The sequence below is a fragment of the Propithecus coquereli genome, unplaced genomic scaffold, assembly GCF_000956105.1.
Source record: "Propithecus coquereli isolate 6110/MARCELLA unplaced genomic scaffold, Pcoq_1.0 Scaffold473, whole genome shotgun sequence".
NCBI classification, from domain to species: domain Eukaryota; kingdom Metazoa; phylum Chordata; class Mammalia; order Primates; family Indriidae; genus Propithecus; species Propithecus coquereli.
The window spans coordinates 2,301,496-2,319,843 of record NW_012150541.1 but is presented as its reverse complement, the minus strand read 5'-3'; the positions used below and the strand labels follow the sequence as shown (position 1 = coordinate 2,319,843).

At 42.0% G+C, this 18,348-nt stretch overlaps 2 protein-coding genes across 2 annotated transcripts in view; one reads left to right on the top strand and one right to left on the bottom strand.

The window, feature by feature from the left end:
- The first annotated feature begins 115 nt into the window (after positions 1–115).
- BCCIP (BRCA2 and CDKN1A interacting protein) lies at positions 116–14,460 on the top strand. The gene is made up of 7 exons (XM_012655361.1): positions 116–311; positions 4,485–4,559; positions 5,031–5,111; positions 9,570–9,659; positions 10,439–10,626; positions 12,647–12,821; positions 14,012–14,460. The coding sequence occupies exons 1-7, from the start codon at positions 144–146 to the stop codon at positions 14,180–14,182; spliced, it is 948 nt and encodes a 315-aa protein (XP_012510815.1). The 5' UTR covers positions 116–143; the 3' UTR covers positions 14,183–14,460.
- The window catches only part of DHX32 (DEAH (Asp-Glu-Ala-His) box polypeptide 32), a 65,529-nt gene continuing 61,430 nt past the window's right edge, over positions 14,250–18,348 (bottom strand). Inside the window, exons 10-12 of the mRNA XM_012655360.1 lie at positions 16,967–17,154; positions 15,883–16,064; positions 14,250–14,766 (exon numbers count right to left, since the gene is read on the bottom strand). Coding sequence (XP_012510814.1) covers positions 14,595–14,766; positions 15,883–16,064; positions 16,967–17,154 — 542 coding nt within the window. The 3' untranslated portion in view covers positions 14,250–14,594. The remainder of the gene's footprint in view (positions 14,767–15,882; positions 16,065–16,966; positions 17,155–18,348) is intronic.

Here is an 18,348-nt window from a genome sequence, read left to right as displayed (position 1 = left end):
GACAGAACTCTGTGGGATCCCAGCTGCGGAATCCAGCAGGGGTACTAGTCGAGGTTCTTCGTAGCCTCCCACCCCATGGCTAATATGGGTTGGTCCGGAAGGTCAGGCAGAGGAGGTCGCGCAGGCGCAGTGTGGGCGGCAACATGGCGTCCAGGTGCAAGCGGCGGGCCGTGGCGAGTGGCATTCTGCGGCCGCCTGGCGTCCCAGTCCAGCGCGACGACGAAGAAGAGGAAGATGAAGTTGAGGATGAGGACGAAGACGAGGAAAACAGTGACGAGGAAGAGGATGAGAACGACGAGATCGTTGACGAGGTGAGAGGCACAGGCGACCCCATTTTGCTTTATAACTGAGAAGAAAACTTTCTGGCAACCAAAAGCTGTGTGAAAACAGTGTGAGCTGCGTGGAGTAGTGACTTCCCTGTGGCTGAGGGTCTGTAGGCAGAAACTGGAGGTGACAAATTCTTACTCAGGTTCTACTTCAGTCTTTTCTACACTGCAGCCACAGTCATTATTTTTTAAAGTCCTACCGGGTATCCTCCCAAAGCCCGCCACGACCCAGTTATAGTGTCCAAGGGCTCCCTTTAGTTCTCAGGCTAAAACCCAAAGCCCTAATAGGTCAACAAGGGCCTCCAGGCTTGATCCTGTCCCCACAGCTGAAGCAACTTTCCTGCGCATTCAGGTTCCATGTTCACTCGCGTTGGCCTTTTGAAGGCTTCCTGCCCCGTTCTGCCGTAGAGCCTTTTCAAATGTTATTCTTCATCCTGCAAAATTTTTCCTTCTTGTTCAGATATCAGCTGGACTGTATTTTTGGCTTTCCGGGTCCTGGTCAGATTTTTTGGCTTTACGGCCTCATATAACTTGGGTTCTTTTTCTCAGAGTAGCTACTACCATAGTACCTGGCAGTACAAGCACTTATTATTTGTTGAATGAATAATTACAATTGAATGATCCTTACGACTACTGAATGTCTAAACAGATATCTCAAATTTAACTCATCCAAAACAGAATTTGTAATTCATGACCCCCTTCTAATCTTCACCATTTCTGTAAATGGCCCCTAAATTCACCAGTTGCTCTAACCCAAAACCTGGGGGTTAACTGTAATTCCTCCGCTTTCCTCATCCCCAGCTGGGGGCACAGGCTAGTCAGTCACGGAAGGACGTCCACTCCATCAGTAAATCCTGTTAGCTTTACCTTCTGTATCCAGACACTTCTCGTCATTGATCTGCGTCCATCATAATCCCCACCCCCATCATGTCCTACCTGGACTACTGTGATAGCTTTTAACTGGCATGCCTTTTCCACTTTCGTTCCCCTACAATCTCTACTCCACTTACAACCTGAGAGATCTTGAAGGTCTGTTCTCACAGCCCTGCTCAGAATGCCCCATTGGCTTCCTTATTCATATATAAGAAAAGCTAAAGTCCTCATGGTTGAGGGACAGAAGGGCAGCTAGGATGACTGGATAAGAATAAGCAAGAGAGAGTGATGGGAAATAAAGTCCTGGAGACAAACGTGAGTCTGAATGAGCATGGATACAGGATTAGGGGCGAGACTGTGGTGTGGGTGTCTACATCTTTCCTTACAAATCAGCTCTTTACTTTGGCTCCTTGCCTTCAGTGCCGTCTCACCATTTTCCACTTAGAAGAAATTTGGCTATTTTGCTAATCTGGGGTTATGGAAATCGATACTTCGTGCATTAACATGGAAAATTTATCAGACTGCCAAGGATTAAAAATTGTGTAATAACTATCATTGGTGGTAGTGTAGGAAAACAGGCACTTACATATACTGTTGGTGGGAATATAAATTGGTACAAACTCTTTGGGGGGGTAATTTGACAATATCTATCAAAGTTTAAAATATATTCATCCCCTGATTCAGTAATTCTAATTTTAAGAATTTATCCTCCAGCAATATTAATAGTAATAATTCATACTGTTTCAGGCTCCATGCATTTTGTATTAACTCATTTATTGCTCACATCAACTCTAGGAAGTTAGGAATTCCCACCATTTCACAATTGAGACCATACAGCAGATTAAGTGAAAGCATGTATATGTATAGTCTCTATGTGGAGAAAAGAAAAACCAGAAAATACATTTAATTATGCATGTGTTGAAAACGTCATGGAAGAATAATTTACTTTTGATGGTAAATTTTAGAGAGTAGGAGTAATGGCTGAATAATAAGATTTTAAAACTTTCTAACCTCTGCACTTCTAGTTTTTACCCCTGACATGTATGACTTCTTTGACTGAAGAAATTGTTATGGCTTTTAGGGTAGTTCCCCATACTGAAACACTTAGTAGATATGTGAAGGAGGCTTTACTTTTCTGAGATGTTCACCGATCCACAACTCATTTTCCTGATACAGAAATCCATGAGAATTATTTTGGTAATTCAAAATCTGCCTCAGATCTTTTCTGAAGCAAGATGGTGTATAAGTAAATAAGGAAATGTGCGTGTTTATGTAAAGTCCTAAAGAGCCTGATATACAGGACAAGGTGAGGCAGCCGGCTGAACAGCAATAGAAAGTGGCTATGGGAACTTCAAGAAGCAGAGGTGGGGATAGTGAAAGATGAGAAGGAGAAGGGAATAGGCATGTTTAGTTAAGATTCTTGTGATCACGTGGTTAGAATTCTTCATGCTTAATAGAATCCCTTGGAGGATAGCTTCAGCAGAAAGGGAAATTTGTGATAAGGATACACCATTATCTTATAGATCTCCAAGAGCAAGAAAGCAGCTGAGCCTCAGGAATAGACTGGGTGAGCCTGGAATGCAACAGAGAACCCTAGAAGTCTTTCACATCTCTGCTTTACTCTTCTTTGTTGCATTCAAAATATTTGGTTTGCTTTCAGTTTCTACTTCATATAGCAGAAAACCAAAAATGCTAACAGCTTCTGAAATTTTCATTCAAAAGAGCAGGAAGGCTAGATGCCACAGTCTTAATTCTAAATCACCGGGGGGGTGAGTGATAGGGCTCTGTTCTACAAAGATGGCTGTTCCTGCTGAAACCATATGGAGGGGAGCTCATACCCAGGGAAAGGGGTGCTGGACAAATAATCCGTTTGGTATCCATTGCATTGGTAGTGCCATAATAGCCTAGGACAGAGGTCCACGGCTTCTATCTAGACAAGGAGAAAACATAAGAGCATTATTTAAAGAATGTATTTATTTGTAAGGAATAAATTCAAGTCCTGAATAATGATAATTTATTATTTGGTTTAGTTTGATCCTGTTTGGAACACTCCCACCCAACCCCTGGAATTTTGCTACTCATAATCTGGCTGAGCCTGCTTTAGAGAGTCTGGATTTGAAGTCTACAAGCTGGACTTGATATCTAGGCCTGCAAAGTTTAACAGTTAAGCATTTAAGTGTACACATAGTTAGGATGGCAAAGCAAAAAAGCAGGTCTGATTTCCTCCATGACATCCTTCAGCTAAGACCTAAATTCCAAAATGTGTAAAACCTGAAGTGCATCTAAATATACGATTCCATCAGAGCCCCAGGTTTAGTGTATCTTATCAAGTTATGATTTAGGGTCCTTAAGGACTGATCTTGTGTAGCATCTAAAAGCATCCAGGTTTTGTTTTTGGCATTTCACTGTCATCTTCTTAGATTCTGTTGTTGTTTCACAGAGATAGATCAGGGAGCCCAGCTACACAGACCTTCTTCTGTGTACTCACCATATTTCCTCTTGCTTCAGGGCCTTAGCTTGTGCTGTTACTGTGCCAGGAACCCTCTACTTTTTTTTCCTCAGTTTCCTGCTCAAGTGTCACTTAAGGAAGCCTTTCCTAAGTGACTTCTTATTTTTTAAGTTGTTACAGCACCATGTACTTTTAAAGCATGTACAATAGCAATTTTACATGGATTTCCATGAATATTTCCTTCATATCTATATTCCTTCCTCAACCATAAGCTCCATGAGAGCAGGATCATTCCTGTCTGCTTTGCTCACCATTTCATCCCCAGTGCCTGGCACAGTTCTGGGTAGCTGGGGTGGTACTCAGTAAATATTTGCTATGGGAATGAAGCACAACCTCAAATCCATGGTCTAAATCAAGCTCTAGGCAATTCCAGGGACTTTGGAAATGATTTTGTTCTTTGCCCACCCTTTTTGCAGTCAGGTAAAAGATTTTTCCTTTGTGGCTCCTGTGACTTTCTCAACGTTTAAACTAGGTCACTCTGAGTGTTTTATTCCTCTCAGGCTTTTGTGTCACATGAGGAGATGGTATGAAGGTTCTTTGTAATCTGTACAGATGGCAATCTTGGCGGTGTTTGTTGTGTTAAAGCCTAGATGTTTAGTTTTTCAGGTAACATTTTCTTCTTATCCTTTTTCTGGCATCATAGGTAGATGATCTGATAGAGAAAGTGCCTAAAAGAATGGAGGTAGAGGGAAAAGAAAAATCTGCGAAGTGAAAAATAATGCCTGAATCATCTTAGAGAGTTATGTATGACAACCTATTTTGTGTGTTATTTACAGGAAGTGAATATTGAATTTGAAGCTTATTCCATCTCGGATAACGATTATGACGGAATTAAGAAATTATTGCAGCAGGTATTGTCTTTTACTTATTACACATAAATTTGCTCTTCTAAGAAAATCCAGGCCATTCAACACAAGCTCTCTCAAATTTCATCCTTTTAGAATTACCTTTTCTATTTTCTCCACTTTGTCTGGAAGGAAGAATTGTTTCTCTACTTTCCCAAGGCTAACCCCTCTTTTTGTACCTCTGCTCCCAGATCTGTCCCTCTGATTTATATATTTAAGTATTCTGTGTCCTAAAATACCCTTCTTTTCATCTGCTAATTTTTGAGCTATTATTTCGTTTTCTTTAATTCACATCCACACTTTGTGGAGTAAAGCAATTCTTATATAAGAGCCATATAACTTTGCCATGGGAGCCACAAAATCAGTGCTTGGCTGTCATTGAAATTTCATTATTTTTATTTGAATATCTGGGATTTGAAGTTTTATTAGAAATTATGCTTTGATCTTAATTTAAAATACTTTTTTTCCTCCTTTTAGCTTTTCCTAAAGGCTCCTGTGAACACTGCAGAACTAACAGATCTCTTAATTCAACAGAACCATGTTGGGAGTGTGATTAAGGTGAGCAGGACAAGTGTGTTTATTCTGATTAAGTGAGTTCTTTATTCTGTTCAGCTCAAATCAGAAGGAAGTATCAGTGGAGGAAGGGAGAGTAGTTAGAAGGCCATTGTAGTAATCCAGCATTATCAAATGCAGTAATCTAAGTAGTGGCCATGGAGAAGGAGAGAAGTGGGCTCATTTAGAGGATATTTGGGAGATGAGGTGTGTTGGGGCTTAGTGCACGATTGCTGTCTGAGAATGACAGTAGAAGGAGTTAAGGATGACTGCTAAGTTTCTGGCTTGAGCAACCAAGATAACAAACACAGAGGGAAATCAGGTTAGGAGGGGGAATGTGAATTTGGATTTGTGTGCTTTGAGTTTGGGTTGCCTGTGATACATGCAGGTGAGACACTGAGTAGCAGCTGGAGCCCTGAAGACAGGAGTTTTCAGCAGATCAGAGGTCACTGAAGCCACAGAAGTAGTTGGGATTGCCCAGGGAGGGCAAGGGACAGATGCCCTTGTAGTACCAACAGCACTTGGATGAGTAAAATACGTGGCAGAGCCAGTAAAAGGAGATGGGAAGGAATGACCAGAGAAGTGGAAGAAAAAGCAGTAGAGTGGTATCCTACAGAGCAAGGAAGAGCACATGTGAAGGAGGGGATTGTCATCATTACCAGAGGGATGTTATAGAGTCCAGCAAGATGAGGGCTGGGTTGAATGGCTCTGTCACTTATCTGGTGGCTTTCAGTTTTCTGTTGCTCCATAACAAACTACCCCACAGCTTAGTGTTGTAGAATAGCAATAGTCATTTGTTTGGCTCTTGGATCTGCAGTTTGGACAGAGCTCAGTGGGGACAACTCATCTCTGCTCTGGCTTTCTGTTAAATTAGCTAGGAAGGCTCAACGTGGGGTTCAAGGATCCGTTTTCAGGGTGTTTCACTCACATGCCTGGCAAGTTAGCACTGGCTGTCCCTTGGGAGCCTAGCTGGGACTCCGGGCCGGTGGCCTCACTCATTTCCTCTCCATGTGGCCCTCTCTGTACATTGGTTGGGCTCCAAGAACAAGCAACCCAAAAGACCCAGGCAGAATGCATAGCATTTTATGATATGGTGACATTTCCACCATTCATGTGACCAGCACGGACATAAAGTTCCACTGAGGGGAGGGCACACAGATGCCACCATTCAATGGGAGGAGTGTCTTGGTCACTTTGTCCAAACAGAATGTCAGATAGGAGATCCCTTGGGTCCATCTGTGGAAGGTGCAATCTGCCACAGTGAGCTTAATCTTCTTCCATTTCCATCTCTGAAAATGAGGACATTAGCACCTACCTTGTAGGGTAAATAGGTGAACAAAATGCGTTGCTGAGTGCTTAGAATAGTATCTGGTACATGGCAAGTGCTACATATGTGTAGCTATCACTGTTGATGTCTTTCTTTTTTTCTTTTTTATTTATTTTTTAGAGATAGGGCCTCGCTATATTGCCCAAGCTGGTCTCCAACTCATGGCCTCAAGTGATCCTCCTGCCTCAAACTCTGGAATAACTGGGATTATAGGCATGGGCCATCACACTTGGTGGCATTGTTGATGTCTTTTTCCTATTCCTGGCACCTGTTTCCTTGCCTACATGAAAATCAAAACAAACAAAAAACTCCATTTCAGTCTAATGTTCTGCTATAACTACCTCACTGTCATCCATCTTACTTTGTCTTCAAAGCTAAAATTCTTGAAAAGTAGTTTTATTCATGGTCTCCGCTTCCTTTCCTCCTATTCATTTCTCAAACACTGTAATCTGGCTTTTATGCCACTAAATGATGGGGTTACCAACATCTTTGTTACACTTCTCAGACCTTCTGACAGCATTAGTAATCTTGTGGCACTAAATGTAAATAAAAAGAGAAATAAACCCTATGGCAGCTTCCTTTTTTTTTTTTTTTTTTGCTGTGTTGCCTGGGCTAGAGTGCTGTGGCGTCATCCTAGCTCACAGCAACCTCAGACTCCTGGGCTCAAGTGATCCTTCTGCCTCAGCCTCCCGAGTAGCTGGGACTACAGGCATGTGCCACCATGCCCGGCTAATTTTTTCTATATATATTTTTAGTTGTCCAATTAATTTCTTTCTATTTTTTGAAGAGACGGGGTCTCGCTCTTGCTCAGGCTGGTTTCGAACTCCTGAGCTCAAACAATCCGCCCACCTCGGCCTCCCAGAGAGCTAGGATTACAGGCGTGAGCCACCACGCCCTGCCTGGCAGCTTCCTTTTATTAGGGCAATGGGAAAAAGCAGACCACCTGCTCTTTCTTCAAATAAATGTGATCTCTAGCTGATTAGCTTATAAGACCTGATGGATATGTAGGAGAAGCGGTTGTTTTTATCCTTGAAAGAGTTTATCCTCTAATGGGAGGACTCAGCCTTTAAATGGACAACCACACAAATAGCATTATACTTATTAGGGCTTCTCTGGCTTCCACAGAGATGTCCTGAGGATAGAGACTTCTTGCTCCTAGAGGAGGGACTGCCCAGAGCATTCACTGGAGACTTTGGGACTGGGCCGGTGCTGGGGGGCAGGAGGCGGGGGATGGAGAGGTTTGGACTCTTCTGTAGAAGACAGTCAGGCCCTAGGGGCATGGAGAGAAAAGGGCAGGGGGACAACAGCGAACTGCATCTGTAAGAGTTGGAGAGAGAAGCTGGAGGTGAAGGGGTGAGTTGTTCCTGAGTTCTCCCTGGCTGTCATGAATTGCTCAGTACTTAGGTGCTAAAAAAATTGTGTTGAATGAAGAGGCTTATGAGACGTAAGGGGTGGGTTGGGATGGGACAGAGAAAAAGGTCGTGCAGAGAGAACCTTGCGGGAGAGACAGATGGCTGTAGATGTGATTGTGACCCCAGACCCATGGAAAGGCAGACCCTGCGTGCCCCTGCCTGGATGCAGTTGACAGGGCCCGTGATGAGAGGAACATTGAGGGTGTTCCAGGGGGATGTTAATTGCTTATGAGCTGAGTTACCATTTTGGGGGATTTCTTATGGCCTGCAACTGAGAGTCCCCTTTGCTTTCCCTGACCTTTGCCATTACTGCACAGGTTTTGCTGCAGTAGCTGGGGGTCCTCTGAATTGCAGGGCAACTGTCAAATGTTGATTTTGGAGGACCAAGGCTGGTTCGTCTATTATTATTTTTTTTTCCCCTGGGCTGCTTTCCCCTTTCTCATTCATGAGCAAACGTGCCCTTGGTCTTGACACTGGAATTGTTAGTCTCCCTCATGAACTACCTTTTCACTGTCTGCTTTTGTGTTGTCTTGTTTTCTCTCATCTTGGTACATAGTTGCTTAGCTAGGCCTTCTTGGCTCTACCTCAGCTACTCCCACCCTTATTCCACAGGAAGGAACTGGTGATCTGACAACCAGGTTCAGGAGACATCTGAACGTTTATTTTGCTTTGTTTTGCTTTGAAGCCTGGAAACTCCTTTGCCTGAGCTTCCTCAGTGGCATCATCAGCTTAGATCTTTCACCCCTCCCTAGTGTGCCCAGGCCTCTCCTTCAGTCTCTGGTTTGCTTTGACTTCCTGCCCCCACAGAGGCTCTATTCTTTGACCTGAGGTCCTGGGGACACCTTGATGCCGGGAACATCCTGCCAAAGGCTATAGCCCACACGTAACTGAACCAGTGTGCTGAAAGTTGCAACTGGAACTTTGTAAGTCCCTTCCCACCAGAACAGGTTTGAGGACATAAGGGGCAATCGTGGATCCCTGCTGTCCTTTGGTGTAAAAGCAGCAGCCTCATTTCATTTTATTCAATCGGCATGTATTCCCTGAGTACTTACTCCGTGCCAGGCTCCATGCTGATTGCTGGGGATGCAGTGAGAGAAGAGTTTACAACGTGGACAAGCAAATAGGCAACAAGCAAAAGAGAAAATGTGGATAAGGCATTGAGGCCTCCCAGTAGAAAGGCTGTCACAGTGGAGCCGGGAAGTTCAAGTTGAAGTCTACCGTTTCATTCTCAATTCTGTTTTCTTAAGTTGTCATTTTCTTTCTTGCCCTCTTTTTTTCTCCTCTCCTGCCCGTATGGTAGGTGTAAGTGGCCCTCAAGTATTGTTCAACTTCACTGATGGTCAAGACTGACAAGCGCTCTGGAAGCATTTGAATTTTAGGTGAAACAATGTTATGGGCCAGCAGAGAAACAAACAAGGGCTGGCCCCAGCCAAATGTTTAGGAAAATTGAGAATCTGGTAAAGGAAAATGTCTTGAGAATCCAGTATAAAGAAATTTAGAGCAGGATGAGATCATCCACAATGTACAAAGATGAACAGAGTCAAGGGAGGTAAAGTGAAATGGGTCCTTGCATTTAGGATGTGACGCTTTTCTAAGAAGAAGGCAGTAAAACAAAATTTTGCTTTTGAAAAGTGAAAAGATTAATGAGGCCGAGATTCCAAGACTTGGTATAATACTTTGTCTCAATGAAACATAAAATTTAAATCTTTTTTCTTTTTAAAATAGCAAACGGATGTTTCAGAAGACAGCGATGATGATATGGATGAAGATGAGATTTTTGGTTTCATAAGCCTTTTAAATTTAACTGAAAGAAAGGTTGGTTTCACGGGGTCGCATCCAAATGTTTATTCCTTAGGCCAAAACCACTTTTATTTAAAGCATGGTGAAAGTGTCTTTTATGTCAGACAATGATATTAACTATAAGGATATGTGCTCTTGTGAAATCTTACGTAGTCCTTTTTCAGTATGAAGATGGTGTTTTGAATAATCTGTGCCCAGTTAAAGTCGTTTACTCCCTGTGGTAAAGAGAATCATCTGGCTTTTCATCGCTGGTGTCCTGATGTTGGCATTGACACGGAGCTGTTTGTGCTGTCTCTGCAGCCGTTATCCTTGCTACTTCTATAGTGTGGATATTCTGAGGCCTTGCTGCTTTCTGAAGTTGAGGGCAGTTACTGATATTTACTTGTGTTTTGATTCATCTCTTTTTATTGACTCACTGATGAGTTGTAATAAAAAGTAAACCAGCTGCCTACCCTCCTCAGAATAAGATGCAGTCTGCACTTAATCTTTAATTTTAAAATGAACTTTCCAGTTGTGTCCATCTGTCTTTATGAGATTGACTAGAATTGCTATTCCGTTGTATCTGAGTATTAATTATAACCTTCTCTTACCACAAGTCATGGGATGGTAAATACCCAGATATAGTTACTTTTGAGAAACACCTAAGCAGTCAACACTAAAGACATACAAGATTTTAAAGGCTATGGCAGGAAAGTGCCCTCACCTGTAAGATAAAAAGCGATAATTCTCACTTTCAAGTTTTCTCCTGTAAGTGATGGTCTGCAATAAAAACCAAGCCTCTCTTTGCTTTCTAGGGTACCCAGTGTGCTGAACAAATTAAAGAGTTGATTCTAAGCTGCTGTGAGAAGAACTGTGACAAGAACATGGTTGAACAGCTGGACAAGCTTCTAAATGACAACACCAAGCCTGTCGGCTTTCTGCTGAGTGAAAGATTCATTAACGTCCCTCCACAGATTGCCCTACCCATGCACCAGCAGCTTCAGTAAGTGACCTGGGAAAACGTCTTTGAGCAGTCACGTTTTTCAAGTAGATTCAGAAATGTGATTTAAGTGGAATATGTGGGTACAGAAAGAGTTCCACCTTGGTTTAATATGAGGAAAGTGGAAGTAACATGCTATGAGGTACATACGTTATCAGTAATTGGTTTTTGAAGAGTTTTAATTATTTGTGACAATGATCCTTTTTTTTTTTTTTTTTTTTTTTTTTTTTTTGGGAGTACAGATGTTTATGTTACGTATGTTGCCCTTGCCCCCCCTTTCCCCCCTAAGTCCGAGTTTCAAATATGTCCATTCGGATGGTGCGCATTGCACTCTTTGTGTGTGCATATACCCGTCCCCTTCTCTCCCCCTCCCTCCTCCCCCTCCCCCCTGCCCAACATCCAATAGATGTTATTCTTATATGTGCACTTATGTGTTGATCAGTTAATACCAATTTGATGGTGAGTACATGTGGTGCTTGTCTTTCCATTCTTGGGATACCTCACTTAGTAGAATGCGTTCCAGCTCTATCCAGGAGTATACATGAGGTGCTATATCACCATTGTTTCTTAAAGCTGAATAGTACTCCATGGTATACATATACCACATTTTATTAATCCACTCATGTATTGATGGACACTTGGGTTGTTTCGACATCTTTGCAATTGTGAATTGTGCTGCTGTAAACATTCGGGTGCAGGTGATATTTGTGACAATAATCTTAAAGATTTAAATGGTATAAAAGTAGATGAATTTCATATAGACTTTTCACCCCTATTTGACTGAAGTTTTTCACATTCACAGATAGATTTTTAGAACACAAAATGCTGAACAAATATAACAATAACCAAAACAGTAAAATCTCCAAATTCTATTAACTGTTTTATAACTAATGAAACCATAGTTCTCCTACTCCTTTATAACTAATGAAACCGTAGTTCCTAGGGTTTTTTGTTATTCTTTTGTTTTTTACTACAGTAGTTTTAAGTTTACAAAAATATTTTAAATGTAAGAAAAGCTATGAAATGATCTAGCAAACTGGGTGAACTAAGAATTGTATCGTCTGTGCTTTGAAACAGAGGACGAAACATAGGCAGGTCCTTTACAGAATATTATTTCTCAGAGGTCATAGCACTTGTGGTTTCCCTTTAAATGGTCGTGGGAATATAACTATACTCTGGAAACTTTTCCGTTTGCCATTTTTCCTTTCTGGATTTTGTGCTTTTTAGTTTTACTCTCATCCTCCTGCTCCCTGCTCTCTAAACTGCTACTTAGATTGTACTTCTGGTACGTTAAGTGTTTTTTTGTTTTTCTTTTGTTTTTTGTCTGATTGGCTGGAGCTCACATTTGGTTTACAGGAGAGTGATCTGCTTTCTCTTGATCTTATTAAAAGCAAACAGAAGTGGATTATTCTGAGTTTCTTTACATTTTTCCTTAGGGGCAGCCAGATGCATAGGGCTATGTGTAATTTTCAGAAGGGAAAAAAAATCAAGGTTTTGTTGGCATTTCATTGATTGTTCTAGATAGAATTTAGGGTGTCTGTATCTGTGCAGTTTCTGCGGTATGTCAGAAATCAGTCCTGGACTCTAGCGATTAGAGACTGTATAGTAGTCACATGCTGTAGTGACACTGGTTATGGCTGTGTGCTTTTGTGTGCTTCAGTTAAATGTTCATTGCTTTACAAAATTCAGATTCTTACATGTTTTTAACTTCACAGGCAGAGCAGGGATGTTGAGTGAATTTGAGACTCATCTTTTAGTTGCTGTGTATCTGCAACTCAGAGCGTTACCTGAGACTCATCATATTATTTGTTATAAAAAGTGGTGCCATAATCAATCTAAAGTGCAACTGATTGCCTAAATAAAAATTCATTACTTTAGAAGCGTCCAGATCGAAAGTCTGTTCAGTAAGCCTGTGTCACAGCAGAAGCCACTGGAGCTTCCTCACTGGTTTTCTGTGCTCTGGTTTGCTGATGGGTTTCACTGGACCCAGCAGGTAAACGTTCTGTGTGTGTGCGCCTTGTAGGAAAGAACTAGCGGACGCACACAAAACTAACAAGCCATGCGGAAAGTGCTGCTTTTACCTTCTGATTAGTAAGACATTTGTGGAAGCCGGAAAAAACAATTCCAAAAAGAAATGGAGCAACCAAAAGAAAGATGAGCTGATGTTTGCAAATGCAGAAGAAGAATTTTTCTATGAGGTAAGATTATGCTGTTTTATCTGTTTGTTTAGATGTAAATAAGGATTTTATTGAAAACAATCAAGATTTATTGTTCTCCCATTTTATGTCAAAGTCCTTCAAGTGTGGCCACTTTCTTTTTCTCTGTGTTCCCAGGAGCTAGCAGTTATTAGTAATGTAGTGCTTGGCACATAGTAGGTACTCAAAAGGCTGTCACCAGCCTCCCCACCGCCACTGCTGGTTCTGAGTGTGGGGAGGAGAAAAGCGATTAACCTGCTACGAATGATTAGGCATTTATAAGATGCTTCCTGTGAGATCTTTCATTCGAAAACCGTGCCGTGAGATAGACACTAGCCTGGGTCTGCAGACGTGGACATGGAGTCTGAGGGAGATGAAGGAAATGGTCTGAGGTCACCCAGCTGGTCGGTGTGGAAGCTGGGGCACCCCTGCTGCCCTGTGCCCTTAGTTGGGGAGGTCATCCTGCTGGTGGGATCTCCAGCGTTGTTTTCCTACAAGGGTAGCTTGAACCATGATGGACAACCAAATACTTGAGAGAGATTATTATTTCTCATACTCTTCCTCAAATATCTTAAATAAATGTGAGGGGGAACATATTTTCCTAAATTGGACGACATCACTTACTACTTTTCAGACTTCCACGAAGACTGAAGCACTGCCCTTGTTTTCTAGGAAGTAAATAGTGAAAATAATTTTTAAAAAATGTATGCCTCAGCACCTCAGGTAGACCCTTTCAGGGGAGTCTACGTGGTGTTTTCAGACGCTTGATCATGCATACTCACTCCATGTTCACACAACAGCATTATACTAAGGAAGCAGCTGCTAGAGTGGGGAAAGACCAGTGTTTGAAGACGTATTCTTCTTGTTAATTGTCAAATGTTACGAGTCTTAATTTCATTTTTCGGTTACAAGATTATTTTGACAATTAAATAAACATCACCTAGCTGCTGTTTGCCTCTTAGAAATGGTGCATCTCTATCCATGTCCCTCATGTGGGTTACAAATCTACTTGGTGAGCGTTTTATAACTTCTACCTCAATGTCCCATTTGAGCTGTTTTATTCTAAGTTTCGCTTCCTTTAGCTGTCATTCTTACTTAAATATATGCTAAACATAATATTCTTTATTGTAGATTAAATGAGTTTTGCCTTTGGTTGTCCAAGTTTTTAATTCATTATAACTTGATTGGTTTAGAAGGCAATCCTGAAGTTCAACTACTCGGTGCAGGAGGAGAGTGACACTTGTCTGGGAGGCAGATGGTCTTTTGATGATGTGCCAATGAAGCCCTTGCGAACTGTGATGTTAATTCCAGGCGACAAGATGAACGAAATCATGGATAAACTGAAAGAACATCTATCTATCTAACCCATTTCCCATGGACAGCGATGAGCTTGTTTTTGTAAAATTACCAGAAAACTCAGTGGAAATTTATTGAAAAACTCGTGACTTTATTCAGATGAAGATCCTATACAAAAAGTAGGGTTCTGTCCCATGTGTCTGTGACACATTTACAAAATATCTGTTTTTTTAAAATTTTGGTCAAATTATGAATGGTTGATTAAAAACTTTGCCAATAAGAGAAAAAATGGAGTAGTAATTTAAAGAACTCAATAAAAACTTCTATTGTTTATTTTAAAATAATACACAAAGTGTTATTTTTTCAAGACTATTTTGTGGGGTGTGATATCCGTCTTCACGTTAAACATCTGCACATCGCTCCAGTGGGCCGGCCGTCTGGCTAACTTGGGGACACTAGTGCACCTGTGTTTGGTGGGGGTCACTGTATAGCGCATCTCTGCTCAGTAGTTTCAGGGCACTTCTCGCACACTGTCTGTTCCTTATTCATTGTCGAAATAGGGGATAGGTGATCCATTACTTGCTGTAGAATATCCTTACTTTCACTAGAAGGCAGATTACTGAAATAGTATTGTGGTGCCAGTTGCATAAATCTGTTTGTATAAAACAAAAAAATTAGATTTTGGGTGGGGCAGGTGGTGAAAGATACCAAACATTCTGTCTGGGCCCCTCCCAGCCCTGGAGAATCTACTTGTAGAACTTGTATTTAACTCCTCAGTATCTCCATCTGTCTTTGTAAAATAAATAATTTTCTGGCTTTCATGCAACCAATCTGATCGCATTTCTAGAATGAGTTGGCCTCTCTAGTGTTAATGCCATACAGTGGAAACGCTGCCCTCTACTAACCATTGGGGGAAGCTAGTACTTTTTCTAAGGCCCATCACGACATGAGAGGCATCAGATCACATGCGTGGAAAGCTTTAGGTGAGTAACAGAGGAGTCTCTTTGCTTCTTTGTCATCTTGACTAGTATCACTCCACATCCAGCTCTTCAAGCTGAACACCTATGAGTTATTCTTGGTTGCTGCCTTGAACATAACTTTGCCCAAGCAGTAGAGGCATCTTCAAAATGGACCCAGAGTCTGCAGCAGCCTCTAAGACTGGTCTCCCTTCTCACTACTGCTCTTCCTTTCCAATCTCCACTTGGCAGCTACAGTGATCTTTAAAAGTGTATAGAACCTAAACATCTGTACCCCCATAATATGCTGAAATAAAAAAAAAAATGTATAGAGAAGATGTTACTCTTGCTTAAATGATTGCTATATACTGCACTTAGGATAAAATCCAAACTCTAATGTAGCCCACAAAGCCCTATACCCTCTGGTGCCTGCCTGTCTCTTCATCCTCACGGTCCCTCCTTCCCCCTGCCCCACAGCTCCAGTTGCAGTGTCTCATCTGTTCTTGGGAGATGGCTAAGCTCATTCCTCTTCAAGGTCAGTGCACCTGCAACCTGTATTTCTCTGTAGCATTCTGATCCTCTTAGAGAAATGTGTTGCTTTGTTTATTTCTACATTGTCTTTTCTCTTTATGCTGTAATCTTACAGGCAGGGGACTTTTCTTAGGAATCATTCGTAGAGGCCTGCCTTACTCTTGACATAAGATCGTTGCCAGTATAAATTTCTTATAACTGAAAATGGAATAAAAACCAAAGTTGTCATTTACTCCTACAAGTATGAATTCAAAAGAAACCTTTTTCTCCATTAAACTTACAGTTCAGGGGAGATTTCCGAGGTAATCCTGATGTAATTGTTCTCAGATATGCTGAACTTGTGGAAGAGGACCCACTCTGGCATCTTCCTGGTGACGGAGTAACTAGACAGGGGATGCAGCTGAGCAACCTGCTTGTGTGTCAGCATCAAGTAGTTGCCTGACCCGTCGACATCCCGAGCAATCTACAAGGCAGAGTTTTAAAGAGCAAAGATTTTGCATGAATGTGGAGATCAATACACAAAAATATTTGTTGCAAAAATCCCAAAGTATTTCATACAGAGTAGCTAAAACTAAAATTTGCCACTCATATTTCCTATTTTCAAATGTAGAAATTAAGCCGTAAACATGTTTTGCCAAAACCTTGAGACAAGTGATGACATTAACCTACTCCAGCACTTGTAGGCCACCATGCTCAAAGAGGGCAGCCCTGAGGTTAAGGCTTGGGCATGAAAACTTGGCATGTTACCTGCCCTACTGTGGAGGGTATGTACACTCAAATGTCAAGTACTTTACACTCGGTGCTTAGCTCACAATAACCTTGTGAGATAGGAACCTTTCTTTTTCTTTACAGATGAGGGAAACCACGCTGAAATGTCATTTTTCTCCATTAAGACTACTTTAGAGTTTGTTTTGTGGGAATACCCCAGTATTTCTCATACTATGATGTGAAGAGCATGCCTGCTTCTGCAGTGTGTGTTAATGTAAAGGAGCTATGTCAGTCAGCCTTCGCTGGGAAAGAAACAAGTGGGACAGCACTGCTATTTGTTGGGCATTAGCACTATCAGTTAAATGGGGCTGTTTGCAAACAGGTCAGATGAGGGACTCTATCTGATGTTAAGCTTCCTTTCTGTAATGAAAAATCTCTTTCGTCCTTTTGGACAAAGTTAAAATATTCTAGCCTGGCCCTTTATTCCCTTGAGGCGAAGTATATTGACGTATCAAATCTTTAATAACATGGATTTTTAGTTTTACTGAAAGTTAACTTCAATAAAACCATCTCCCTAAGTGAGAGATTGCTGGCAGAATGTCCTTAATATGTGAAATTCAGGGACGCCCATGCCAAGGCAACCTTACCCCTTCTTACCTGCATAAAGTAACCAGACAGAAGAGCTTTCTTTATGTTCAGAGTGTTTTCCCTGGAGCCAAAAGCAGGCTCCGCATACGGAAGCTCAATTCGCTTGATAATTTCTAAGAGTTCAGCTCGGATAGCATCTGCCATCCTGAGTGCAGAACAGTTGAGGAAGTAATCATGGCACCACTTTTCAACACAGTCTAGGAGGGAAAAAAGAATGCAAGGCTATTTAGAAATGATTTGTTGTAAGCTCAAAAGAGGTCAGGCCAGGAAGGTGTTGCTGTTAAGCCCTGTGCACTCTCCTCTCCTAAAAAGGAGCCACATGACTCACGTAAGTGAGTGGTGGAAAGGCAGCAAGGACAAGGATCTCTTGTGGCTGTGAGATCAGCTGTCCGGGGCACTGCCAGGGAGACGGTACCACTGGTAACACCTACACCTCCTGCTGAGGGTCCCTGATCCAGCAAACTGGAAACGGGGTGTTCCTAGTGCTGATCGAAGGTACCTCCTCTAATCTGTAGCTCACGGGCAGAGATGATTAAGATCTACATTTTGTCTCATGTGTATACAGCAAGGATGTATGTGGCCACATTTAATCAAACTAGGAAGGAAAAAGCCTATAGTATACATTCCTCTCTTATTTAATGATAAAAAAAGGATTACTACTAGGCTGACTTGGGAATGAATTATGTTACAGTTAAGCTCATCTACCTACCCTAGCTACAGCTCTTCTATTAAAATTCAGTCACCTGGTTCCATCTGAAGTTATTCTTTCTTGCCACCTGGAATTATTTAAGTGGACCTGGGCATGCACATGGCCTTGGCACTGCAGGCAGAAGACCCTTATTTACTCTGTCCTGTCCACTCAGGCCTATTTGGCACAAGGAGAGCATGTACTTGGTCAAACAGTGTCACCCATCCTGCTTGCTCTCAAAAGATGCTACCAAACTCCCTGTGTACTTTCTGGCTCCACTGAAAATTTTTTCTCAGCTTTGAAACACTAACTCCCTGCTCTTTATGTCATTCTGCTGCCTTTCAAATTGCTGTCATAGTTTTCTCATCACTTCAAGTCTTTTTCACACCATCTTTCAGAGCAAAGGAGGTAAAAGATGCTTCATGGAAAACAAGGGTGAGGAAAAAATCCTTCTTTTAGGAAGGGAACTCCTCGCTGGCTGCCCTCTCAGGCAGCTCCAGCCTCTGCCACCCTGCTTCGCCCGCTCTGCCCCGGAGGTCCTCTTGTCTGCAACTGTCCGCATAGGACCTTCCAGTTCCCTTCTCACTGGGTACCTGCCTGTGACAGTTAACCTACCCCCTGTCCTTCAGGCGCAGAAAGGACTTTGCCTCTGTGCCACTCTGCCCTTTGGATCCCCTCCACTCTCCTTTATCAAGCCCCAGCA